Below are 27,388 nucleotides of genomic sequence, written 5' to 3'. Positions count from 1 at the left end.
TGCACAGACAGTACCATGGTGCATACAGTAGCACTTGGTGACCATGGCAACAAAACAACATCAGAAGACACTGGTCAGATGAGCCACTGATGCCCAAGAAGAGATGAATGGTCGACTCAATGCATAGCAGAGTCAAGCACAAAGAGGGACTGATTCATACTCCATCAAAATGTTCTTTTTGGACACATTTCTCTGCTTCTGCTCATCTGATATAATGTCCTTGAAAATGAGAGGTGTGAATGTGTTCTTTGTGTTCACAGCTAGAAAGTGCGACATTTAGGCCATAAATGAGAAATTACAGGCTTTACAATTTGGCTCAAACATCACCCCCACCATCTGCCCTCTGTCACCAAACCGTTCACTTTGAAGAGGCTCGGCGGTTGCCAAATCCTCGCCTCTCTCGAGCCTGCTGCCACCGTCTGACATGGTTTTAACCAATAATCCTGAGTTCTAAAATAGCAAAATAATGATTATGTTACCAAAGCCGTGTTTTGTTTTGATGCAAATAAAAAAGCAGAACACTTCTAATCTTAGCCTATATCTTCATTCAGTGATCTAACAGATCATTTCAATTTAATTGAGATGGACCTTGTTCCCAAACTGCATTCAGGTGATGCTTGAGGAATTTAATTTGACCGACTACTTCATAAATATCCTCTTACACTCCTACACACACATACCATTACATGTTTCCCCTTGCACACTTACAAAGTGCTACTAGGACATACAACACACTTTAACAAAGCAACAGAAAACAATACCCATACAAATGAGCAGCTACTTCAAGGAATATCGTCATCCACTTTTCATCTCAGACTTGTCAATGTCCAAGTGCCAGTCTATGGCCAAACCCCATGCATCACAATCACACCATGACCAAAATAATTATACTAACTAAATTATTTCCACATAGGCTATACCTTTGATAATTTTGACTACAGCATAAACTGTATGCACATTCTGTTCCACTTTAGACCTTTTGTCAAATTCAAGCTTGTATCCCCTCTGATTTACAGTAGTAGTTGTAGCCTTTTTTAGTTTGTAACATTGCTCCTGTTACTTGGGACAATGGTAATTTTGCTCAAAGTAAGTGTGCACAAGCTGGTTTTATTTCGTAACATCCACAAACATATCCTTAAGTGCTTGGAAAAGCTTGCCTGAACACTGGTCAAGGTGGCAGTCGGCCAATTACCCCTACCTCAGAAGCCTAGCCAAGATGGCTATTTTTCTCATTGTAACTCTCATTACATTTTGTATTAAACAATGCAAGGAAGTCATCATTTAAAAACATCACTATATTTTACTGACATATAGACGAAATCAGGCAGTTGCTCATTTTTGCAATTATATTCAAGGTCTTATCGTTTTTATATTATGGCTGTTACTTGAAAACAACATAATCTTAATTGAAGAGGTTTTACCTTTATCTTCTTTATGCCACTGGAATATTAATTGGATACAGATTTGAAATATGATTATCAAATGCAACAGCTCTGCATTTGTCATTATCTTCCAAGGGTGTTCATAGTTACATTTTCACAATGCCGAGCTCTGCGACAGTCTGACTTTGGAGCAGCATTTAGATTCCCATTAGTGAGGAATACTTCATTCAGATCTTTCGAAAGGCAAAGATGAAAGAGGCCTGATTCAGCAATATTGAAGTGTTATCTGTCTTTTAACTTTCCGGTACCCGGACATTCCACAACCCAGACATTCTGGAACCCAACATTCCAGAACCCTGACATTCTGGAACCCGTACATTCCGAATCCAGATATTCCAGAACCCGGACATTCCTGAACCCAGACATTCAAGTACAGAACCCGGACATTCCGGAACCTAGACATTACGGAACAGAACCCGGAAATTACGGAAGACATTCCGGAACTTTACCCGGACATTCCGGAACAGAACCCGGAAATTACGGAACACGCACATTCCAGAACCCCAAAGTGGGTTCTAAATTCAAAGTGGGTTCTAAATTCAAAGTGGGTTCTATCAAATATGTAAAATGCTCTAGGATTTAAAGGTGTGATGTGAAACAATAGTGTGATGTCATAGAACAGCAGGGCTCTCAAGTGTCATGCATTGAGCGTGACTGTCACGCATTTCGGTCTTAAGTCACGCCCTCCCGCCACACATCGTATTTCTCACGCTGAAAAAAAACTCTAGGCTATTTAATGTGCCGCAGCGCGCAAACATGACCTGGTCGCGCTGCCCTCACCATGGAGGAATCAAGCACGTCTCCCCCGAATCCCCTGCCAATCAATAAAAAGAGATGGGCGACACGAATAGCCAATCAGAAAAACGTATCTGTTGTATCTGGGTGAAATGTAATCCCGGCCGATAAGGGGGTGGTAAGTTAGTTAGCCACTTTGAACTTAGAACCCACTTTGGGCTAAAATCATTCTGGAACACAGAGCTTCTTCTGGTGAAGGGGAGCATCCTTTAATCTTCAAGATTTCTTTGAAATGGGGGGAAAACAAGTGTGTACAAAATTATGTCTGACTGTTTAGTGTTTAGTACACTGTGGCACAGTGAGTCAACTTTTCTAAGAACAGGTGAAGCAATGCTTTATTGGGAGGTATGATGATTGCATTTAATAGTCTTGCATTAGCTTCGCCCCTTAACTTTGCTTGTCATGCAGGGTATTGTATGTCTTTGGGAGTTGGCTAGTTGGTGGTGTGGGTATTTTGAGGCCACCAAAGTGTAGACACCTATTCAAGATGAGAATAAATATTACTTAGACATTTCTTACACATTTGGTTCAAACCCTTAAAATGACTAGATGATGTCCATGAATTGAATACAGTTTGAAAAACATTATTGAAGAGTTTAGGCGTGACACAAAGAAAATGAGGAGTAGTATCATATCTTGTGTGCATCATCTACTGTATGTGCATTTATTGGTCTGAACGAGGATCCTGGCAAAGGAGTGATGCATTTATTATTAAAAGAAATAATTCTGGTACCCAGGTGGCACAGTTGTGTGAATTTAGGCGAGAGCCAGAACACACTCGGGTGAGTATTGTTCCTGAAGGGATCATGTAGAAGATGTGATTTGTCCGGAGCATATACTGCATATACTGCTTATCATACTCCAGCTTTTTTATGCCGCACATTGATCAGGCAAGTTGTGCCACAGTAAGAGATGGACTCTGTGTTTGAGTAGTTTGCAACATTAGCCAACCCTCTTTACTCACAATGTGTTATTTACTTGTGCATGCTTCTGAATAAACAATACAGCACTGAGTAAAAATCCTTGTGTGGGATGAACTTAAACAATAAATGTAATGGCTGAATATAAGAGACTTGATCCCTTTAGGCAAAAACAAATTAAAGCAAGTCTGGCGTATTGTTAAAGTGGCGTGTGGTTAACTTTTTGATATAGTGACTTCGAAACAGTGTCAGTTTCTGCTTGCAGTGACATGCATTACAGTTAATAAATCGGTGGCAAAGAAATACTGAAACATTGCTCAGTTTGTGTTTGAAATTCAAACTAAAGAATCATTTTGACTGTGGGAGGTGAGCTTTATGGTCGACAGACAGACATGATGTAAAGAGATGTAACAGAAAGGCAAAACTTTCATTGATTTTGGATTACAGGGCCCATGTTTAATACAACACATTATGGTTTCCATTCTGAAAACAGTTGCCTAATATGAAGGAAAAAACAAGCTTCATTAATTCATTTGTATTAAACTGTATTTAACCTCTGTAAAAATACAGCATCTGGTTAGTATTCACTGCACCACTTTTGCAATTCAGTAAGTATACTGAATATGGCAGGGAACTAATCTTGAGTAATTTGTCCCTTCTTGAAGCTTTTACTTTGGCAATAACTCAAATAGAATTAACTGCAGTGAAGATCAGTACATACGTGGAAATAATAAATACAAATATTTGTTCTCCCTGCTTATATGGATCAAAGACAGATACGCTCCATTCGATTAGTATCAATAAAGAAGCTGAAATGAGGAATATCAGTGGAAATGAACAGTCTTAAATTATTATAACCAAGCAATTTGCATAAGGTAACACTTTTTATAATGAGCTCCACAGCAGAGATCTGAGGAGACTGGATCATAGAGTAATGAGTCCCCTTGTGGGCAGTAGCACACTGCATACACTACAGCCTACTGTCTTCAACTAAAGGGCTTTCTCTTGATTCACAAAACATGAGATCTTCTCCATGAGACCTTCTGCTGTGTTGCCTGCAAGTAATAAACAGTAATAAAGCACATCCCCTTAACATGTGCAGTCTTCAAAACATGTGTTTTCATATTCATAAGACCACTCTTTGTTGTACTGCCGATGGATGCTAAAGCCTCTGATAGGGTCTTGACTGAGGCTCCAGACAGCACCTCAGTCAGAATTTCTCTACTCCCACTCTCCCGTGCTGGCTGCCATTTCTTCTGTGAGGCCTGCCAAAAAAGTGGGTCTCTTTTTCATATGAGCATCCTTCTTCACCAGTAATATTTAGCTGCTGCTGGTGGAGCCGTATAGTACTCTGATGTGCAGCTGCAGCGATTCGAGTCAACCTCATTTAAAGTTGTTACTCCACTTCTGCAGTTAATTGCTCCCTTGAAACTATCATTTACTAAAAACATATATCAGAAAGTTACGAAAGAAGTATAGGTTTCATTCAAAACACTGAAGGCCTAATTGCTCTAGCTACATCAGAAAAGCATGTTCTATCAAATAAGCCATTGTTACAGCCTATGTTCATGGTACATCAGTTCTACAACAGTTCTTCAGTTTTCATTGTGAAAAAAAGCAGGTTATGCTATTTATGAATTTTATTATTTAGTGAGGCTTTGCAATTGGGATAAACTGTGTTAAAGGTGTTAGAGGACTTGCGGGTGAACTTCATTTATTGGGCTTTTTATTACAGTTATAAATGTTAAGTTGAATGCAGTGATTTATCCTGCAGTGTGTTCAGATATACAGTCCGGTGTGTTACCTTGGAAAGCAGAGAGACCACCGAGTTTGACTGGAAGTGTATATAGTGTATGTATTTTCTTACACAGTATTTGAGTACTATGGTTTGATGATAAGGCAAGATATACTTTACATTGTGGTATCACTTTATAGTAATATCTCTGGTTGTATCTCTCAATTGTGGTCATTGTTGCAAATACCCAAATTACATTATTTTGGCATAATTAATGTTACTATATATTTATACTTAAACTGAGTGATAACTCAAGTTGCACACTGTGATACAATATTTGATCCATATTGCATGTTGATTCCAAATGGTAGCTATTGTTTTACTTTTGTGACAAGATAACTACTTAGCTTGATTGTACTGCATATCAAACATGGCAAATGTTATCATGCAGTCGATTGTAACTCATATAGTTGTTATGCTGACTAAATTTTCAAACATTTTGCTGTCAGTTGATTGTGACGAGAGCCTCAGCAAATGTGAAAACATCTGAAGCATTATGACTGTGAGTAGTTACAACTTAATTTTCACAGACTTGCATTAATTCCTCCAGTGCTGAAGAGATAATAGCTTTCACAACTTGCAGTAGTCTTTCAAGATAAACAAAAGAGGAGACAAAAGTTACAGCAACAACGCAGGGTCAAGTCCATCTGAATATTTTCCCTGTAGAAAGCAGACCTGAATAATGCTACAGCTGCTGCTGCAGTACGGAGCTGACTCACTGCAGAGTGGAAAGAAACAAGCCTGGCAATCTGATAGAGTTCACTGAGGATGATTCTGTTATTCGAGAATTTCATATTTTTTTTGCTCTTGTGGTAATTTGAAATAATTTGCTCCCACAAGCTCAATTACACTTACCTATTCTCATATGTATGATTAAAAAGGTTCCAGAGAAAGAAATAATCGTGTGCCCACACTGCTACCTATAAATGTGTGCATTGATTTACTGCATTCATTTAGTTTTAAGTGCCTTCACTGAGTAACTTTTTCCCCCATTTATAATACTGACAATAATTAAACAGTTCATTTCTCTGTAAGGCAATTTGTTCTGCTTTTTTTTCTTTCTTCCAACAATACATTTACAGTAATATTGTTTTATGTTATACAGTAATGAGCACACACTTTAAGCTCTGTGGGCTTTTTGATTCAGGTGCTCACCTGTACTGTGGAAATGCATATATGTCAAACTGATGCTCTACTATTCAGGTAATTATAAAATGTTGCACATTTTTAACAGGCTGTGTTGTGGCAGGACATTCCCTGGCTATAGGGCACGAGCTGCCATGCCATTTGGTTGTCTGACACTCGGGGAGAAGAAGGATTATAACAATCCCTCAGAGGTGGCCGACAAATATGACCTCGGACAAATTGTTAAATCGTGAGTACATCTATGTTGTAATGTTGATAAGTGTGTAAAGACTTTTGAGAGATCGGCCCAAAATACGATGGACGTTTCTTCTTTCTTTCCTCATTTTAACAGAGAGGAGTTTTGTGAGATATTCCGGGCAAAGGATAGGAACACCTTGAAAATGTACACCTGTAAAAAGTTCCACAAAAAGGATGGAAGGAAAGTGAGGAAAGCTGCCAAGAATGAGATAATGATCTTAAAGATGTAAGTGAAGTCTTCCTCATTATAGATGCCTGGGGAGCTGTCCTGGCACTGAGACAAGGAGTCTAATCACAAATGATCAGCCTTATTCTTTCTTCAGGTCGAGCCAAAGGCAAATCAGAGTGTGGTGAAAAAGCTCAAAAAACAAAAATCTTTGGATATTCTTAGAGTAATACACAAGGAGGAGTGTGGTGATATTCTAGATGTTTCTTACTGTTAAAAAATCCGATGAAAATAACACCAGTTATTAATTTGATCTTAACAGTCCTGAATTTCCAACATGAGAAACATATAGCTTGACCTCTGTTCCCCCTTTTTCTGCTTTTCAAAAGGATAAAACATCATAACATCCTCCAGCTGGTTGATGCTTTTGAAACTAAGAAAGAGTACTTCCTTTTTCTGGAGCTGTGAGTATTATTAGAGGCACTTGAGATAAATGTTGGCACAGACTGGTGTGCATTTTCCTTCCCTAACTGTGTTGTTACTCCATAAGTGACTTACATTACATTTGGATGTCCCGTCTCTCCAGCGCTACAGGCCGGGAGGTGTTTGACTGGATCTTAGATCAAGGATACTACTCCGAGAGGGACACCAGCAATGTTATGAGGCAGGTGTTGGAAGCTGTAGCGTACCTGCACTCTCTGAAAATTGTCCACAGAAATCTTAAGGTATATTACACTGCTGACACCTAGTGAAACATAGTAGCATTTCCACCCAGGCCAAACAAGTTTTTATATATATAATATTATACTGTATATACTAACTGCTCTTTGGAAATGCTTTCCAGTTACAATAACCTGTATTTGTTACCTCGTTCAGCTGGAGAACCTGGTGTACTTTAATCGTTTGAAGCACTCCAAAATTGTTATCAGTGACTTCCAGTTGGCAAAACTGGAAAATGGACTCATTAAGGACCCATGTGGAACCCCAGAATATCTTGGTACATGGCATAAAACCAGAATGCAGTTTTAACTAAGTCCAATTGATATGTGTGTAGTCGTATGAAAACCAACGTTTCTATTCTGTTGCTCAGCTCCTGAGGTGGTCGGAAGGCAGAGATATGGAAGACCTGTTGACTGTTGGGCCATAGGTGTCACCATGTATATACTGTGAGTGCTCACACATATACTACACTCATTTTCTAAAGTATATGTAAGTGATTTTATCAAGATGTATGTTGTCCTATAGTGCTTTCATTCTGCCAACTCCATAGTTTGTCTGGAAACCCTCCTTTCTATGATGATGCTGATGAAGATGATGATCGGGATAAGAATCTTTTCCTAAAGATTTTGTCAGGGGACTACGAGTTTGATTCACCATATTGGGATGACATTTCAGATTCTGGTAAGAGATAATTAGTTTATTAAAATGCATATCAATGGAATCATATTTCACAGATGATGTGTTCGGAGTTGGAATTTTGTCAAGCTAGTTCAATGTTGTTTATTTCATTTTTTTTTAAGCCAAAAACTTAGTGGCATCTTTGATGGAAGTGGACCAAGATCAGCGATTAACTGCACAGGAAGCTATTGCCCATGAATGGTACAAAAATAAAGTTATTATATAAATTGTTATACCAACAAAACTTAACTTATGAACTTTGTAATACAGAAACCACAAATATAATAACATGCTGGAAAATATATATTCTCTTGTTCCTTTTCTCAGGATTTCTGGAAATGCTGCTTCAAACAAGAACATCAAGGATGGCGTTTGTGCACAAATAGAAAAGAACTTTGCCAAAGCCAAATGGAAGGTATTGCTTTTCATATATCTCATACATTTTTGCTCCTATATCATTAATGATGCACGTGTTCATGTTCAGGACCCACGTCAGATTTTCTGGACATAAAAAAAGATAATTTTCTTCATATTACCACCATTCTAAACTGAATACATATTAATATCCACACAGTATTCAATGAAATTAACAACTATACGTTGCTGTCACAATTTTGTAAATTGTATTCATACATATAGTTTTTCCCCTTATCCAATTTGACTTAAAGTTTCAAACAAGATTTATTTTATATTGTTGTAGGCTATTAGAGATTTTATTGAAGCCTGTTTTTTTTTCCCAAAAAGCAAGTGTGTGTTCCAGAGAGAAAGACAAAGAGAGACTATGAATTCAGTCTAAAATATATAACACAATAAAAGTAGTTATGAAAGTAGAAGGAGGCACACTACCAAAGCAGCAACAACTGTACACCTTCATATTTTTAGTCCGAACCCTTCCTCAGGGCGTGCATCAGGATCAATTTGTAAAGTGTGTTGTCTGCTGTCACTTCATTTGACCCGAGCATATTTTAAATACTCACAGAAAGCTGTCCGAGTGACCACCCTCATGAAGAGACTTCGGGCGTCTGAGCAGGGAGATTCCGGGGCCTCCGGTCTCGCTGCAGCCGACCCTGACACACCCGGTGGTGCTCCTGCTCCTCCAGCTGGCAGCAGTGACAGTGTTGCTGCCGGCATGAATGCTGCTCTTAGTGAAAAGGTTCCTGACACACAGACTGCCATTTCTGCGCTCTCCCTGCCCAGTGCAGCAAGACAGGAAGAGCAGCCACCGGCGCGGTGCAATGGAGATGTTCCCCAAATGTTGCCACAAGGAAAGGGAGACTAGGCCTCCAACAAATACAAGAAGATGACCCTTGCCAACCAATAAGCACATGTGCAGTAGAGCCACTAAATTTGGCATTATGATACCATGTCTATGCTGTTTGACTACCCCCCAGTTTGCAGAGTTATTTCATGTATTTCCTCATTTTTGCCTTCTGTAGTGATTGGTCTATTGAATAGTGTTCTCCACTCTCCCTTGTTATGTTGTTGTGTATCTTTCAAGCTAGTGGCAAAGTAGCTCTTCTGTTGTTTCCTTTTCCTTGAAATCTGTAAGAAAAAAACAGTGTAATTTAATGAAATCATTGTATATAGGTGTATTTGTTGGTTTCAACAAGTTGCTACTTTTCAGCTTAAGAAATTACAATCCTGAGTTCATGTCTTGTGACTTAAAATTATGAGTTGAGCGATTTAATTAATTGACCATATCAAGGTTAGAAAATGTGCTAATTTATTCTCTTCAGAAACCATTCATCTAATTGGAAAAAAATGTATGGTTATATATATTTAATAAAAAAAAACAAAGAAACGCTGTGATACACTGATAACTGCGTTTAAAGTATTAAAAGATATAACGTAACAACCTCATACGATCAACAATTAGTGGATTCAACTTCACAAAGAGACTCGACGTCTGCTGGTTTACCTTCAGTGCAGTACAACCTCAGTCAACTTACAATTTTAAGGCAGCAAGAAAGCATATTTTTAAGTTAAAGTGCCTTAATATTTGTTGCAGTAATGTACTGTGCTGAAATGTTTTAAAAGGAACAACTTGAATATAATTACTTACTGATTTATTTAAGATGTTTTAGCTGCCCTTCTGTTTAGTTTTACGCTGCTGTATTGATATTTGTGTTCCGTCCTCTTTCACACTACAATTAAAACACACAAAACGAAATTTAGAGCGTTGTATGTGGAGTGATGTTTTAGCTGTCATGTTATTGTGTTGTCGCTTGTTATACAAACATTTCAGAGTTTATAGCTGAGTCTATATACTGTACTACTTTGTATTTTTGCATTGTAAACATGTGTATTTTTTTATTTACGTGTATATTTAGCAACATTTAGCTGAGCTAACTGGTTGCTACAACGCTTGTGAATGAATAAAATTAGCAATACTGATATTGTTGAAACTGTGACTTTTTTCTCAACTTTTTTATTGCAAAAAATGCAGGCAGTCTTGGTCCTCTTAAGAACAATGTTACAGAATATATTTAAAAGAAAAGAAAACATTTCAGAATTGATATTGGTCAATACTAATGCTTCAAGATGCTTGTTCATCAAGATGACAAGATGAACACAATTTTTAAAGAGTAAAACCGAGATTTTGTGTTATTAATGTCAATTAACACACACTGAATAATACTTTGACATATGTACAGATGTGCATATTTTCCACTTAAGACTTAAAAGCCGTATGAAAGCTTTTAGGGACTGATTTAGTCCATGATATATATTGAAACTAACGAGTGGCCAATTAGATAGTAGAGGAACTGTTTGTTCAACTAAAATGAATCTGGAGTTTTACAGATATCTAAGCATATCTAGTTTGATAAATGCCAATTCAAGCTCTTGCACTCATTTTGCCATTATGATTTGTTTATTTACAGCCAAAATATACCTCTGTATGTATACTACTTTTCATGGCTCCATGCATAACAAAACATGATTACAAAAAAAAAGGTCATCATGCATACAATCTAATGTGACAGTAGTTGCATTAAACAACCGCTGGGTGGTAGTAATTTCCCGGTATTATGTCAGGGATACAACGAAGAAGAAAGAGATTCGTCCCCGCTGTAGCAACAGAAGAAGAAGACAGATTTTCGTCTCCATTTGTCGTCAGTTCGCTGAAGCCATCGACCACCTGCACAACAATCCTGTGCGATATCGATACTGAGGTCTAAGAACAACAAGGTGGGTCTTGAAGCAATAATATCTACTCGATAATATTGAAATATAAATCGTTGAACGATCCAAAGATGCGTTTCAGCTAACGCAAAGAAACCGGCTTCTGCACATCAATGTTAGCTAGCCGTTAGCTCCGCCCCGTGAATGATCTTTTGCGATGGGCTAACTTTTGGGTTAATCGTCTCTTCTCGCTAATTTATCCACGCTAACCCTGTTATTACGATGCGATCGCTCCGCTGAATTAGTTTGTTTATTGAAGTGCAGTCACTTTCAACACCAATACCATGTATTTATGTTGTGGCGTAGATGTGAAAGGCCTTGTGAGAGGATCGGTTTGAGCAGCGGGCCAGCGTTAGCAATCACACCACCGTCCAGTGTTACGAGTCTCGGCTCTAACGTGTGCAGCCATCTTTGAAGGGTCGTCGCTGACACTGAAGCATCGGCGTAGCACACATTAGCCAACATATAACTTACACCATCACTTCTTTGCGTAACGTTTACATTATAATTGTGTCGTCCTGGGATATTTACGTCGGGTCTATTCTGTACACACGACACCTTTGCACGTCTGTCCGTCCTGGAAGATGGATCTCTCCTCCGCTGCTCTTCCTGAGGTATCTTCCGTTTTCCCAGTTAAAGGACTTTTTTTATTTCACCTATCCCGACAGAGGATGTCGTCTGGTGTACAGATTGTTAAAGATATGCGATATTTGTTCTGCGCTCAAATGTTTCTAATCGCGTGTTACCTATCATTTTGGGTTGTGCGATCAAAGTTGGTTTCTTAAACCGTGTTATTATGATGGATATACCTGCCACTGCCGAGCCATAAGTGGTGCCTTCATCTACCATCAAATAATGCAAACCTTTAACTTTGCCTCCAGATAAGATACTGACCTACAAACATGTGGGATGGACCAGGGCCAGGGCAAGGACCACGGGGAGGACCGCCCTTTCGGTAAATAAGCATCATTCATGATTTCTATTTGGTAGCAAGAAAGAAACATTATTTTCGTAGCAACTGCATATTTGTGTTTAGAGCCTGCTAGAGCTGTTTGCTAATGGTGGAAATATGGTATCACTGGATATGACATTTTTCGATTTTGAAAACTATATATATAAAAATATGAATGAGAGATTGAGTGCCTGTATATGTGCACATATTTAACATTTAAAATGTTCTCACAGTTCTCTTATGGCTCCACTTGTGATGTAAGGTTGGTTCCTTGGTTATGTGCATTTCAAACAAGTCAGTAGCCTAATATGTTGATATATATTCCAGTGGTGATCATCGTGGAGAGAGGTTTGGCGGCAGAGATCGTCCCATGCCTGATTATAGAGGCAGAGATGGGATGAACATGGGGCCCATGGGTCAAATGGGCCCAAGGCCTCAAGATATGCCACCTATGGACATGAGAAGGATGGATGGGCCACCCATGAGGGGGCGTGATATGGACCAACGGGATATGAGAGACAGAGAGCCAAACAGAGATTTTAACAGACCTGGAGAAGAGCCGGACTTCAGTCTAAGAAGGCACTATGAAATTTCCATCAGAGACAAACTGATGAATTCTTCTGGTTTCCCAGGACCAGGCAGGAACTCGGTAGAGATGGGAGGGAGGGGTATGCCGCCACGGGAGCCAAACAGCAGATTTATGGACATGAGAGACAGAGAATCATTTCATTCTGACGGGCCACCGTTCAACAATCCCAATATGGATGAAAGAAGAGGGTTTCCTATGGACCGAATGGAGCGACATGATGGATTTAGGGACATGCGTGACAGGCCACCAGTGGGCATTGATGACTGTGATGGCTATAACATGGACTTACCGCCACGTGACAGGAGAGTGATGGACACCGACCGAAGAGGAGGGCCACCTTTTAATCCAAGAGGTGGATTTGATTCTGATATGGATTTCAGAAATCGTCCAGCAGCTGATTTTAGAGGAAGAGATCGATCTCCCTTACGATTTGGAAACAGTGATGTCCCGCCAGTGGACAGGGCAAGGTCAAACATGCCCCCAGATGTTGCTGGCCCTCAAAGATCTGAGTTTAGGGGTGCAGAAAACATAATCAGAGAGAGAGAATATCCAGATTCAAGTGGCAGCCCCCTGATGGATTATCGGAGTGGTGAAGAGATGACTCTTGCAGAAGAATGGAAGAACCGTAGAAAGGCCAAGAGTCCTCTCTTAGAAGTTGGTAAAGGTATGGGAGATGCCCCAAAACCTGGCTTCCCTGTAGGTTTTGGCCGAGATGTGAATGTTAGAGATCCACCACCGTTTCAGGAAAGGGATCGGCCATCTGTCAAATTCCCGGGGAAAGACGTTGGCTTTCCTCATCGTGACCACTTTCCTGCTATGAATCTACCATCAATTGCCTGCAAAGCTCCGCAAGACCATACACGACAGGAAGTAAGTCTTCTTACTGGCCCTCTTGGCAGAGAAAATGAGAGTGAACCTTGGCTTGGAGACAGGAACCCGAAGCAGAGGCCGAATAAATCAAATTGTGACGAAAGGCTCCTTTACCATCAAGAGAAGAATCAGCCCTTGCATGTGATTCAGAAGCCGAGTGGTGTTTTCGAAGGGCTGAAAGATATTCCACACAATCAAGGACCTGCCAGGGCTAAGATGGGAACAGAAGGTGATTTCCAAAGCAGCAGCAGCACTGTACAGCCGAGAGATCAAGACTACAGGGACATCGATTACAGAACAGGGCCCGGGAGGGCTTTTGATTACAAGCACCAGGCACTTCAACCCCCAGAGAAACTCATCAAAGAGTCTAAACCAATCGCACCTTCAAAGTTTAGTGAGTCTGGTTCTCAGGTTAGTTTATTTACATTTTGGTGTTAGTATTTGTTTATAAATTGTATTTGCATTCATAAGTTTGCTATTTCCTAACCTGAATTTTAACCAACATTTGTGTGAAAGGATCAAGATTATAGGAATGCATCAGTGGAGGACAAAGTTTCCAATACAATATCCATAATTGGTATTCCAAAGACTGCCACAATGGAGCAGGTAATAATCAAACAGAAAAGCCACTTTATGTGTAAATCCTTATGGTTACCAGGTGTGTTTGTAATGGTTTGCTTAGAAAGCCATAGCATAACCTGTTTTGACACGGTTCTTTTGCAGATTCTTGGTGCCTTTGCAGTCCGTGATGGTGTGCCAATGCAGGGGATGAAGATCAAAAATGTTATGCCAGGTAAGAATTACGTTTCTTTGTGAAGCTGTTTGGGGCAGTCGATTGCTAATATGTCCCACGACGTTCCGCTTTTACGACATTCGAAACTTCGCATTCTTTCTTTTTACGTTGTTGGTTGCTTTTGTTGTTGGTGGTCTGTGTGAACTCGCTCAGTAATGAAGGAAGGGGGGGGGTTCTGTTATGCCATCCTTTTTCATATCCGAGGATTTCTGGACATTGTCTCAATTAGAGTTACCAAGGATTCAATATTAGGAGCTATGGAGAGTGTCGGTTATAAAAGATCTGTGACAAGTGACTCACTGACTGTGACACTTAACGTACTGAAACAAAGTCACAAACCTGATATGGAGACCTTCTTGTTAGTGCTTTGTTCATCTTGCTGATCTAAACATCTGCTCTAGAGTGTTTTCCACAGTGGGTCATCATGGTCATAGATGATGCCAAGCCCTTTTGTGAATATTATCATGTCTCAAATGCTGTTTAATTCTTTGCATAATGCATCAAAATGGCCATCAAAGAAAGATATTAGGTGCCTTTTTTTAATTTGATATAAACATGACTGGTAAACTTTCTGTCTCCATGGTGCACACCACGCAGTCGTTCACTGCCACTGGTTTGGAATATCTGCTAGGAAAGGCTTTGAGAAAGCCGAGCCTTAACAGACAAAGTCTGATATGACATCAGTCATCAGGAGACTGAATAGAACAAAAGCATTTAAACAAAATGTGTGTTTTCCTGAAAAGGTATGTATGCAAGTCAAGGTGAATAATTCGCTCACGCTGATCTCGATGTATTCACGAACTGCTGTCTTTCATGTTTCAGTGGGTGACTGTCATTGCTGGCATTGACTAACAAAAACCCATCTGTATTTCAAATGCTGTCCCCAGGTTACAGCTACGATACGGCCTATGTGGAGTTTTTAATCCTCGAGGATGCAGTCCACTTCATGGAGTCCAACAAGGTGGCCCATCCTCGTCACTCTACGAAGGCTGTCTCTCCCATCAGGATTATGAGGGGTTGAGAGGGCATTTAGTAGATGCGGGAGGGAGATAATCTGGGCAGGGGTTGCTTTTACCATTTTATTGATCTTACTTTAGTGAAGGCGGTGAAGTTGTCCGTTGATGACATTTTTAGATGCTTTAAACCTCAACAGTTGGTCCTAGTTTTACATAAATGTAATTATAGGTGTATATATACATATCCACAACGCCATGGTCGTACTTCAGCTTACTTATTCATACTTAAAATATTTAGAAAATATATTTTTCATAAGTTTTAAAGTATTGTTTGCTTGCCCTCGTAGTCGACCTCAAACTGCCTAATCTTGGAATGGATTCAACCATAAAAATACAGATATTTGGGGGGAGGGGAAATCAGTCCTTCTGTGGGATTATATAATTTTAAGAAGACTTAAATGATGACATTGAAGGTACTGTACGACGCCACCATGACATTTGTTGTGATTTAGCCTTTTGAAATGCAGAGAATCAAAGGAAAGTACCGCCTTCGGCACTTTCACGTCTTTGTTTTAGAAAATATTGGTTTTCTCTTTGCTTTGTACGACCATCGAAGAAGCTTCTGTTGCCAAGGAAGCAACAGCAGATTTGGACACTCTTCTTACCTGTGCATTGGGATGTTCAGACAGAAAACAGCCCCACGTTAAATATAATCCAAGGAGCTGGTTGTTAGGGGGGTTGGGGCAAGTATGTCATCTTTACTTGCGGTAGAACGAGAGTGAAGTGACGTGTGCCAAAGTAATCTACTCAGAATGTATATGGATGTTGCATTGTCGCCCGGCAGAGGTTTAGCCAGGTGCAACTTCTGCTGGACAAACCTGCGTCATTTGTGGGACGTTGCTGCGATGGCTCCTGCTACGCTGTTCGACTGGCCTCATTCAGATGATTATCGCGGAGGCTGCGTTGTTTCACACCGGGCCGAAAGTCTGTCTGAACTCAACCCTATTAGTACTTATTACTCTGCAGCTAGTTTAACTGTTAACGTACAGGACACATGTTGTGATCTTATTAGCAAGAGTGTGAGCATTTTTTTTTAAAGATTAAAAGTAACCTTTTAAAGAAGAATATTGTTTTCAATTGGGGGAAAAAATTGGTAAAGCATTGTAGTGATCACAACTTTGGAATAATTGTCTTAGCCATGTATGGGATTGTGTTTTTATTTTTCTTTTTCTTCATTTTATTTAGATGTATGCCAGTGGCGTGGCTTTATGGATGACGGCCAGGCTATTGGTTGTTGACATATCTCAACAACTATAAGATGCATTGCAGTGAAATGTTGTACAGATAATTGTGGGGAGGATGGGGCCTATTGGGGATTCCCCGACTTTTCCTTTAGTGTCATTATGAGGTTTACATTTTGGGTGTTCCGTGAAATGTCTCAACAGCTATTGGATGAATCCTCGTCAAATTGGGTGAAGATATTCACGTCCGGAGTTGTGGTTACCATCTTGACTTATCCAGTGACGCAGCTCTACATCTACTTGATGGATTGGGACACATTTTGATACAGATATCCGTGGTCCCCAGAGGATGGAATAACAGAGGATCTCCTGACTTTTCTTCTAGCAAGGTTGAATTTGTTGTGAAATTTCTCAGCAACTGTTTGATGGATAATCATGCATTTTGATGGAGACATTTGTGGTCTTTGTGCACTTTGGTGATCCCCCCCCCTCCCTTTTCATTGGGACCATCAATACTTTTGTTTATTTGCCAGTTTTGGTTTTCTTCACAATGAGCAATGCAGCCTCACAAAGCCGCTGGTGTGCCTGCATGCTCTTGTTGGCTTCAGGTATCTGCTGCAGTCCTTCTTTGGCAAAGTTTTTTCAGCAGTTCAAGGCTTTTCCGTTCAGCGTTGACTTCCCTAAACCGTGCATGCCCTCTTGATGGTATTCTCTTGAACTCATCGTCTTTGGGCCTCGGGCACCAGGATTTCTACTTCCTTTCAACTGCTCTGAGCAGTTTGTTCATTGTCAAGATGTGAAATGAATTCACAATGTCTTCAACACTGGCCAGAATGTGCTTTGATTATGTGTGTGAAACTATGGAGTAGCCCATTAGCTCAGGCTAGTTGGGATCAGGTGAATTGTTGCTGAAATGGGTAGCAGTTTATTGTTTGGCTTTGCTATTGCTGATATTGGTGCGTTTTGTTGCTTTTGGCCTATGTTTTTGATAACCGAGGATAAAAAGTAGATGATGCAGGTAGGATATTAAAAGCGCCACTTGGAAGCTGACATGACTATTAAAGTATTTTGCTTTGTTCTCTAGGTGCGACTTAGGTTTTGATGGTTAATCATTTTTGGTGCAAATTAGGTATTCTCTGGATTTAAATAGAGCTTTTTGATGCACAACCAATGTTAGAATTATGGCTGTTTAGCACAGCATCACACATCATTTCAATGAACCCTTTGAAACTGCTAATTTGTCATAGTAATGCAGTCTAGTCTTGGATATAGGTTATTTCTGACTGCTTAGTCTAGTTAGTACACTACCTATCGAGAGCCTGGTTCTCATTTTGCACTACGTAGTTGTTTTCTTTCGGATTGTGCCGTGGTCAACTATCGGCACCTATTTTGTAAATCAGTTAATTGCGTTAGTTAATTTGAAGCCAAACACGCCGTGGTTCCTGCATTTTAAGTTTTGCGGATTTGCTGCTTTTGTTATTTTGGTGTAGTAAAATGCATAGCTTTGTGTTTTGGTTGGATAAATCCAAAACATTTAAGATGTTACCCTGGGACTTAAGAAATTGTCTGAGATGGGCATTCTGACCTTTTTTTTTCTGTCATTTTCTGGACCACATGATCACTTGTTTTATTGTTACATTATTCTGCAGGTTAGTCTATACTGAAAATAATTTAGCCACAGCCCTAATCTGTAGTTCCGTTTTCAAACTATTCAGCGTAGTGTCAGGGCAAACTGCCTGTGTGAACATGATCCTCAATCTGGGCGTTGCGCACTACTATAAGTGTTCGCCTGTTTCATCCTCGGCAGTGAAGAGGAGGGCTTAACCTGCCACAGTGCATGTTGGGTGTCATTGGTATTATTTAAATATAAGTCACAGATGTCTTATGATGCTGATTGATCATTTCTGTTCTTCTTTCAGGGATCCCTAAAGGTTGGCACTAGGACAACATCCATGAAGTACATACAGCCAGAGGAGTGTGAAAGAAGTGTTCGTGTAAGTGCAGTCTGAGAGAATTATCTATTTTATTTCTACATTTTTATCAGAAATTCTAAAACGAAAAACAGTATTTGAATAATGGTTCGGTCACAAGGCACTATTAAAAACAAAATTAGCTTTATCTTACCATCTCTTAGTCAATTTGACATATTTCCTCTAGTATTATTTCATTACAACATAGACATTAGAACAAACTGATATTTGACAGCAGAAACCGTTGATTGTATCCTGGATGGAGTAATTGTTTGTATAACAGCAGTTCACAATGTACAGTTTCTCTATATTGTTTACCTAGAACCGCTCAATTGAAAGTGTCCCTACCTTCTTGTGTCTGTGAATTAGGAATCAGAAAATAAAGTACCTCAACTCCAGGAGCCCCAGTTGCCCAGACCAGACGAGCCTTTAGACAAGTTGAAGACCGACCTGGATGGTTCCAAACTAAAAGGCCCTACGGAGCCATTGCCCCACGGCCAGTGGCAGCGTAGCTCCGACCTGACTCCTGAGGCCTGGCAGCAGCAGGTGGACCTACAGCTCCAACAGCAGGAGACGGATCAACAGGCAGAGTCTTGGGGCAACCGCAACCTTCCTCCTCACAGTTCACACCCATCTGACGCCATCTTTAAAGACAGCAAAAGTATGACTTAAGCTCTAAAGCTTGTAGCCATAAACATCAACACTAACATATTTGTTATGCGCTATTGTAATTCATAACCAACACTTTTCCTTTGTGTCACGGTACAGCCATGATAATAAAGAATGTGAAGCCCACCACCACAGTAGAGACCATCTTGAAAGCCTTGGATCCCTTTGCATATCTGGATGAAAGAAATGTTCGCCTAGTCAAGGCTAAGCCACCGGGAGCCAAGTGTTTCTGCTTTGTTGACATGGACTCTCACGAGGTATCTAAAATATGAATACACAGTTTGCTGTTGATTATGCCATGTTCTATCAGTTTGTGAAAGCTGTTTTTTTCCAGGTTCCCAGCTCTTAGAATTGTGTCTTTTTTTTTTGTAGCAAGTGACACGTCTGGTTGAGCTCCTCACCAAACCCAGACCCCTTTATGTTGATGGAGTCAGAGTTTATGCGGAGGTGGCAAAACCTTTGAAGAACCAAAAGTAAGTTGACCTTTTTGCAAGGGTGTTCTTATTTGCTTTGTCCAGTAGAGAAGTCCCATCTCATTTGTTCCTGATGATTGTTTGTCTGTTTCAGTTTCAGAAGAGACTTTGATAAAACAAACAGTTCCATCCTTGGATTTCCACCTGAGACTGGCCTGATGGGGGTAAGTTGTGTTCTTAATTGGGTTGTTTTACAAAGTTATAAAAAGAAGAGGATGACCTAAGTTGGTTTTTCCCCCCGGCACATCAACAGCAGCACCCACAACCTCCACAGAACTTGCAACCTCTGCAGCCACCTGCTGGTGCCTCTGCTGGAATGCAAGGTGGGACTTGGGCACACATTCTGGTATCATGGTCCCTAGGCACTGTTTATTATTACTAAACCTAGATATTTTTGCCACCAGGTGATTTCATGTCTGGCAGCACTAATCCTGCGCTGTCATCAGACCCCAGCATTGGACTGGTAGGTTGCAAAGTAAAAAGCAAAGCCCCTGATTTTGGATAGATGGCTTGTCTCGACGCTGTGCATTAAACTGTACATCTCCTTTAACCCCTCGTAGGGTGTTGGCTATGGTGAGGCTCCAGCTGTGGATCCTTCTTACCAGGCTGTTAGACCCCATGTACCCACAGAATCAGCTGGAATGACAGTCCCCGCAGATGGATCCCAGCCCTACGTCTATGGTGAGAACCATATCAAGCGTTTGAATCCAGAAAAAGTATTGATCATATAATGTCTGTATAGTTACAACATTGTAGTAAACTAACTCCAGTGTAGCTGTGCTTTAAACCACTGGTAAACGCCGACAAACCCTAACTTAAATCTGATATTATAGCAGTGGCGGGCTGTGGTATGTGTACCTACGCCTGCTATAATAGCGGGGCGGCGTATAAGACAGAGAATGTGGTACTTCATGTTGAGGCACTTTTCTTCTTGAGGACTTTTCCTTGTTCCACTCTGGTTGGATTGGATCATTTGTACCTTTCTTCGGACAAAGGCCTCTGCCAAATTAATACATGTAACGTAAATGTCATATCTATTTGTCCCAATTCTTCCAGGCTCTGAGATTCCAGACATGACCAACTACTTGTACGATTCCACGTCAGGCTTCTTCTACGATCCTGAGACGACACTTTACTACGACCCTGGCTCTCGGGTAAGAATGTAGCGGTGATCCGGTGCTTTCTCCGGCCAATGAGTGGGAAAAAGAATAGCAAGGGAGAAACCGTGTTTGTAATATTGTGTATCCAAAAACCCCACATGTGCTGCAGTTGTTAACCTACCCGGTTAATGAAATACTGTACAGCTAATGCACATCTAACCAGAAGTAACTGCATCCTATAGCATGAACATGCATTTATCATCTCATTTGAGTTTGCAGCCTGACATTCAGCCAGTACCTCACACTTCTAGTCCAGTTATGTCACTTATCTGAGTCTGATGATTTACAAGTGAGTGAAATCACTCAACCTGCCAAGGAACCACTATGTTATGATAATAGAGTATGTGTTTTGAATAATGTCTTAATAAAAGGACACAGACTGCAGTTTAAGCTTCTAAGATAATCCTTTATTTGTCCCGCAGTGGGGACATTTACAATTTTCTAATGCAATAATTAGCCAGCCTGTAACCACTGTAAATGTGTCTTGAATTATACATTTTTGTTGTCATTAAGTTCTAATTTTTCCACTCTTTTCCCCCATTTGTTTGTGTATAGTATTTTTACAATGCTCAAACCCAAGAGTACATGTACTGGGATGCTGCATCAAAGACTTACATCCCAGTTCCAGGAGGCAATCCTACACCAACCCAACCTATGATCATGACCGCTGAAGATCAGGCCATTCTTTCCAATCCAGCAGCAGACGCTCCTCTGGAAATGAAGAAAGTATTGGATCCTCCAAACACTGAAGTAGATGCGGCACTAGTTCCCATTCCTGATGCCGGCTGTGCGCCGGAGTCGGCCCCAACTTCCTCATCATTAACTCCCGAAAGAAAAGAAGACGACGACTCCAAAAAGGACAAAGAGAAGGACACCGACAAGCCAAGAAGTCTTGCTGCTGTGAAGGTAGCACTTTAGTCACAATACCAGTGCACACAATGTAAAATGCAGTTGTGTAAACAGGAGAGTTTAGACATGTGTTGCCGTTTGCAGATCATGAAAGACATGGAGCGCTGGGCAAAGATCCAAAATCGTCAAAAGGACAGTGTTCGTTCCGCATCACCGTTGCTGAGGATGGGAACGGACGATGACAGGAGGCAACAATCCAAGACGGCTGACGCTGGTTTCGCTGTCTTTGAGAGGAAGGTGAGCGACTCGTCTCCAACAACCACATTTATTCTGTGCATTATTTTTTTTACAATGAATGCAGATGGAAATATTTATTTATTATATCTTGCAAATACTTTTCCCCCGGTTCTCTTTTTATATCTTTAGATATCGGGTCCAGATGATCTTTTTAAGAAGCCCCTTGCTCCTCTTAAGAAAGATGAAAAGTCAAAGGTAAGAACTCTCATGTTCACCCCTTTTCGCATTACTCGTGGTGTACCTCACTACCTGACTCACTTTGTTTACTTCCTTCATAGCACCATTTATAATGATTAATATTATTTATTTATGTTTATGGATACATTTTTAGTTTGTAACATTTGTGTGGTTGGCTTCTCCAGCGTCCAATGGGCTCCCTGGGTCTGTTGGCATCTGACTATGCAGCTGGAAGTGATGAAGAGGTGGAAGAAGATAAGGAGGATGCAGCTAAAAGCAGTCAGGGTGGCCTGGCTGAAGACTCGGACACCAAGCTGACAGACTGGAAGAAGATGGCCTGTCTGCTATGTAGGAGACAGTTCCCCAACAAGGACGCTTTGATCCGCCATCAGCAGCTTTCCGACCTGCACAAAGTACGAACTATTAACCTCTGTATGAACAATAGTTGACAGTGATTCTATAAATATAGCCTCTAATACTCTGGTGTATTCTCCCAACAGCAAAATATGGAGATCCACCTGAAGATCAAGAGGTCAAAGAAGGAACTAGAGGCTCTGGAGAACCAGGAAAAAGAAGTAAGTGAAAATACATGTGGTGGAGAAAATGTGCTGAGGAAAGAGTATTAGGTTGTCAGTTGATTACTCAAAGTGAAAAGTGTCGTCCGCAGTTGAACTCCAGAGAACCTTCCAGGTCGCCGGAACCGAAAAGAAGAAAACAACAACAGCCGCAGCATCATAATAGCTGGGCTGGAAGCTCCAGGTGGGTGTGATTTTAACCGACTTCGTCAAATGGATATCAAAGCATTTAAGAGATTATATAAAGTTTTGGCCTCTTCTGTTTTGTTCTCTTTTGTTCAGGGAGATGAATAAAGGCAGCGATAGACCTGGTTTAGGATCTGAGCCTGTACCGGTAGGTGTGAAACCTTTTTTATGTCATCGCATGAGGTGTTGCTTGTTAGGTTTAAAAAAAATAAAATAAAAACTTTCATTGCTCGCTCTCTTCTCTCTCGCAGAAGAAAAAAAAAGAGTCTGTCGTTTGGGACCACACCACCTACAAACAAGCAGTACGCAAGGCCATGTTTGCACGGTTTAAGGAACTCGAGTGATCTCATCTGAACACATCCTCACTTTGATAATAAAATCATTGTTAATACGACATGCTTGCCCACCTTGGCATGATAAATCTGTTTGACTGTCTTTCCTATTCCTCTGCCTTGGACATTATTACACTATAGAATCAGTTTTATACAGTGAAAATAAGTGGAAAAAAATGTGGTGTATTAATCACATTACAATGCTACAGTGGAAGTAAGAAAAAAAGTCAAAATGATTTCACATCCTCAACAACGGATGTTGTGCAGAAGGTGTTTATTCACGGTGTTGATTTGAGTATTTTTGCCCATGTTTTATGTGTGGCCTGTATGTAGAATCATGAAATGTGTCCAGGTAGTCTTTTTCTTTTTATGATACTGCCCAAATTTACATTTTGTTTTAAAACTGAACAATTTTTACATTTTCATTTTCATTGGTCGGTATTGTAATGTTGTATGTACACATTTTTTAAGTAAAAAAATAATGGACTAACTTCTTAAGTGTTTGTTTTACTTGACTGAGGACAGTGGAAAGCAATATAGGTCAAGTCAGCTAATATGCTATCGGTCTCTTTGTTTTTACAGAATATGTTGAGCAAAATCCTGATCCGTGTGTGTTTGTGTACACCTCATGTCCACTAAGTGGCAGCAAGAGACCAGGTTCTGTTTTTTGTTGAAAGAAAAATACACAATGAACTTTTAGTGGATTCTGTGCAGTTAGGAGTTTGTCCCATGGATTCAGGTGAAGGCTGGCCTTGCCAATTTGTCGTTGTGCATTTGCAGCTACAATTTCTGTTCTTAGTAGATGCAACGTTAATGTTCTCCAGTTGTGCACTGCAGGATGTAGTAGCCTTTACTGATATAAGGAACCAGCCCTCACCCTCTATGGCCGTGGTTCAATGAGTATAGAGGATTGTGTAAGTTTAGTGCTAACATATCCGCTCCTTTGAGAGCAGTAACAAGCACACGGAGGAGCTGCAGTAAATGACAAGCAGCAGACAACGCAACACTGTGGAGAACAGGGAGCTAACACCCCCATGGCCTGGTATTTCTTTAACCATGTGGATGAAATGGCCAAACGGTGAGCGTATTTCTTTCAGTGACGCATGGCATATGGAGTCTCTCTGTCTGAGAATACAGGGAAACATGGGAACAAAGCCTCACAGTTTAGTGGAAACTTTGTTCCGTGGCCTGGCAACAAAACAGGGATCAACAAAATAAACTAAACCACATTGGTTATCTGCAGGTTCAGATTTGCAGTGAAGGCCTGACACATCAACATGCCATTGCATTTTTTTTTTTTTTTGCTGTTTTAAATCTAATTCAGTCATCCATATTTTCTGTGAAATGGATATTACTACTCTGTTGAGAAGAGAAACATTTATTTCAAGCAAAGTCATTACAGACGTATAGCATTAAAGGAGAAACCGCCAGCCTGCTGTTAAGGTAGTCATGATTCAAAGAGACCGTCTCTCTTTATTGAACTTGTATCTGAATCACATTCTTTAAGTTTGCCAACAAGCTATAACATCCAGCATCACACCCTTCCCTCAGGTGGGGAAACATTGTGTTGTATAGAGTTTAAACTTGTTCTGTTAAAGTTATGTGTCTGTGCGCTACAGAGACATCTTTATGTATCTATCGTATGATTCCTATTATACCAATAGTTTAAAGATAGTCATCAACTTTACCCTATTATTACTATTGTAATATACCCTCCCACATGTTTCAGACTACACAGGTTATATCAGTTGAGCCAATGTTGCTGTTTTAATGAAAACAAGCCATAACGGATAATTAAAAATGTGCCTTCTGTTTCACACAAAAAAACTAATTGACCAGATTTTGCAATAGTTTGATGGCAAGAGGGATCACATTTAGTGCCATAAATAAGGAAAATCATTATACTTGTATCTATTTCGGTTTCGATAATGGACTGCTGACACATTTACTGAAACCTAAAAGGTTGAATCACATTTTATATGTTGTGAGGTCCTTTAAATTACTGCTGTATTTTTAAGCTGTGTCTATCCTGCTGGTAGGTTGAAATGATCACATTTTAATTCCATGTAGGTCAGTATGTCCTGTGACATCAATAACATTAATACATTTGCAAAGCAACAGATTTAGGCACACTATCTTTTGTATTTGCATATAAATAGAGTATTTATTCCCAAGATTGACATGGACTTAGGCTTCATGCACTGTATCTTTTCATGACCTAGGTTCGTTGATACATAAAAAAAAAAAATGGAATGAAATACACATTTCAGATTATAGTCTTGGGGAGAGCACAAACTCCCCTTATTTAATGAAAAGCAGATACCAAGGTTAGCCCACCATCCAGATACTAGAAAATACCGTGTAACACTGCCAACAATTTGAGTAGATCTTAGAATTTTGATTTATGTAGACATCTCAACAAATAAAAGCCAGCAGGTGAGGGACAAGCTGGCATTTTCCTTTTTTTACCCAAATGGCAGAAGGGGGATACTTAGAAGAGAAATCTCTGCCTATTTTCTGTTAATCTATATGGACTCATTTCCATACCTCTTTTCTCCATTCTGCCAAAAGACCCCAAAGACAGTCCAAGCTCCCAGTGACAGATGTCGTCATTAGCTCGTCCAAACAGTCTGCGGGAAGAAAATGAATGTGTAAAAGAGTTGTGAGTTAGTATCCCGTGCATGTGTGAGGGAGAGCTGAATGTCAGAAAAAGGTGGACAGGGGGGCCAATTATCTCAGCTGGACGGCTCTTAGCAGCAGTCTAGGGACGAGACAGAAGAAGAACAGTCAGCAGGCCTCTCAGATGTTGAGATGTGCTGTCAGTCCACATGGGCGAGAAGGGGAGGGAGAAGCATCATTTGATTGCTTTTAATGGAGGTCTGAAGACAAGCTGCTGCAGATGGACAAAGATGCTCTAAATGTTCAAAACACATCAAGAATGTTATTCAACTTGGATATATTTTGGATGTTTTTTTTTTTTTTTTAACATCCGTCCACATCAACTCCAACGGACAGGCAGTTCACCAGACACCATCTAGTTTTTCCATTTTTTTTTCTCTTTCAAAGAAGGAGCTTAAAGAAGCTGATTCCTGCATGGAATTAAGTCCACATATTATTAAAGATGAAATGGATTATTGTGCAATATGCTTACATGTTGGATGACTGTGTGGTCATCTCAAATCTTTTCTTTGTCCGTTTTGACAAACGATCAAAAAACACATCCCATGTAGAATGACTCCCTCAAGGAGAAGCATGTGTTTGTGGTCACCCCATACACACAATAGAGACTACTGTACCATCACAGGCTCATACGGAAAGCATGCTTGTCTGAGAAATTTCCACCATCTGGCTTATCCTTTCAAGTATAAGTTGAAAAATGATGTCTGATATTGATTGCTAATCTATACCATCATCTTGAAAATATCCTTGTGATTGTCAGGTGTGGGACATACTTCAGAGCACAGCTTATATTGCGTTTGGACCATTGCGCCTAGCAGAACCAATTTCACTGGCAGACTGTCACTGAGAACATTATATGCATTCAAAACATTTGGAAATGATGTCATGGTTCTGCACTCCAGCACTGACGGAGAAATGACAGCAGCGGTAGTAGTATATTAATATAGAAAACAGACATGTGGAACGTTTCCTTCTATTCTTTTTTGATACTGAAAAAAAACGTTGTGGCCTTGTGTAATTTACAGTTGTCTCATTTAATTATCACGCAGATTACTTATTATATTTCACAGGGAAGCAGTCACTGTGCAAATTGCAGCAACTGTGAATTTATTTTGTAAACACACTGCTAGTTGTAGTTATCTTCACAGCACCAAAACGTCATCTTGAAAGTAAGTTTGAAATGCTAGTTTTGCTTTGTTCTGTTACATGGTTCAGCTAATGCTCGGCCAACCAGTGACGTAAAGTAAGGTCACTAACCTCTTTGACAAAATAATGAAATATGTTTTGTTTGTATACTGTATAGTCTCTATAGTATAGAGAGATGAGGTGCCGTTGCACACATGTCTGTTAATCCTGTACTTGTACCTTGCCAGATACTAGTTGTCATATTTAGCCCTCCACCAGACACAAACGTAATTTAGATACATGGGCATTCACGCTAATTGTTGTGTGGGGACGGACCAGGAGGATTTAGTCACCATAGTCAAATTAATATTACAAGGAAACAATATATTTGTCTGAAGAGCAGCATTAGCCCT

General features: G+C 40.1%; 2 protein-coding genes across 2 annotated transcripts; both read left to right on the top strand.

Moving 5' to 3' along the window:
• Positions 1 to 6,223: 6,223 nt before the first annotated feature.
• LOC306736186 (caM kinase-like vesicle-associated protein) lies at positions 6,224 to 9,178 on the top strand (the record flags this gene model as incomplete). The annotated part of the gene is made up of 10 exons (XM_079217795.1): positions 6,224 to 6,327; positions 6,430 to 6,561; positions 6,891 to 6,965; positions 7,088 to 7,226; positions 7,378 to 7,498; positions 7,592 to 7,667; positions 7,772 to 7,902; positions 8,022 to 8,100; positions 8,227 to 8,314; positions 8,879 to 9,178. Exons 1-10 carry the CDS (start codon positions 6,233 to 6,235, stop codon positions 9,176 to 9,178), a joined length of 1,236 nt encoding a protein of 411 aa, XP_079073921.1. The 5' UTR covers positions 6,224 to 6,232.
• Positions 9,179 to 10,982: 1,804 nt separating this feature from the next.
• Positions 10,983 to 23,661, top strand: rbm6 (RNA binding motif protein 6). The gene is made up of 23 exons (XM_079217998.1): positions 10,983 to 11,088; positions 11,964 to 12,037; positions 12,362 to 13,904; positions 14,010 to 14,099; positions 14,217 to 14,286; positions 15,174 to 15,247; positions 18,403 to 18,477; positions 18,823 to 19,114; positions 19,222 to 19,379; positions 19,495 to 19,595; positions 19,690 to 19,759; positions 19,849 to 19,918; positions 20,000 to 20,058; positions 20,156 to 20,276; positions 20,652 to 20,749; positions 21,311 to 21,661; positions 21,749 to 21,901; positions 22,031 to 22,096; positions 22,264 to 22,491; positions 22,579 to 22,653; positions 22,746 to 22,837; positions 22,936 to 22,987; positions 23,091 to 23,661. Exons 2-23 carry the CDS (start codon positions 11,985 to 11,987, stop codon positions 23,181 to 23,183), a joined length of 3,984 nt encoding a protein of 1,327 aa, XP_079074124.1. The 5' UTR covers positions 10,983 to 11,088; positions 11,964 to 11,984; the 3' UTR covers positions 23,184 to 23,661.
• The last annotated feature ends 3,727 nt before the right edge of the window (positions 23,662 to 27,388 follow it).

The sequence above is a fragment of the Taurulus bubalis genome (assembly GCF_910589615.1).
Source record: "Taurulus bubalis genome assembly, chromosome: 5".
Lineage (NCBI taxonomy): Eukaryota > Metazoa > Chordata > Actinopteri > Perciformes > Cottidae > Taurulus > Taurulus bubalis.
Note: the sequence above shows the minus strand (reverse complement) of the source record. Positions and strands in the feature narration are given on the sequence as shown.

Coding starts and splice junctions, on each gene's coding strand:
- rbm6 (XM_079217998.1), top strand. CDS start 11,985: ATGTGGGATGGACCAGGGCCAGGGCAAGGACCACGGGGAGGACCGCCC. Junction 19,115..19,221: donor CATCTTTAAAGACAGCAAAA/GTATGACTTAAG, acceptor GTCACGGTACAG/CCATGATAATAAAGAATGTG. Junction 20,750..21,310: donor ACTACGACCCTGGCTCTCGG/GTAAGAATGTAG, acceptor GTTTGTGTATAG/TATTTTTACAATGCTCAAAC.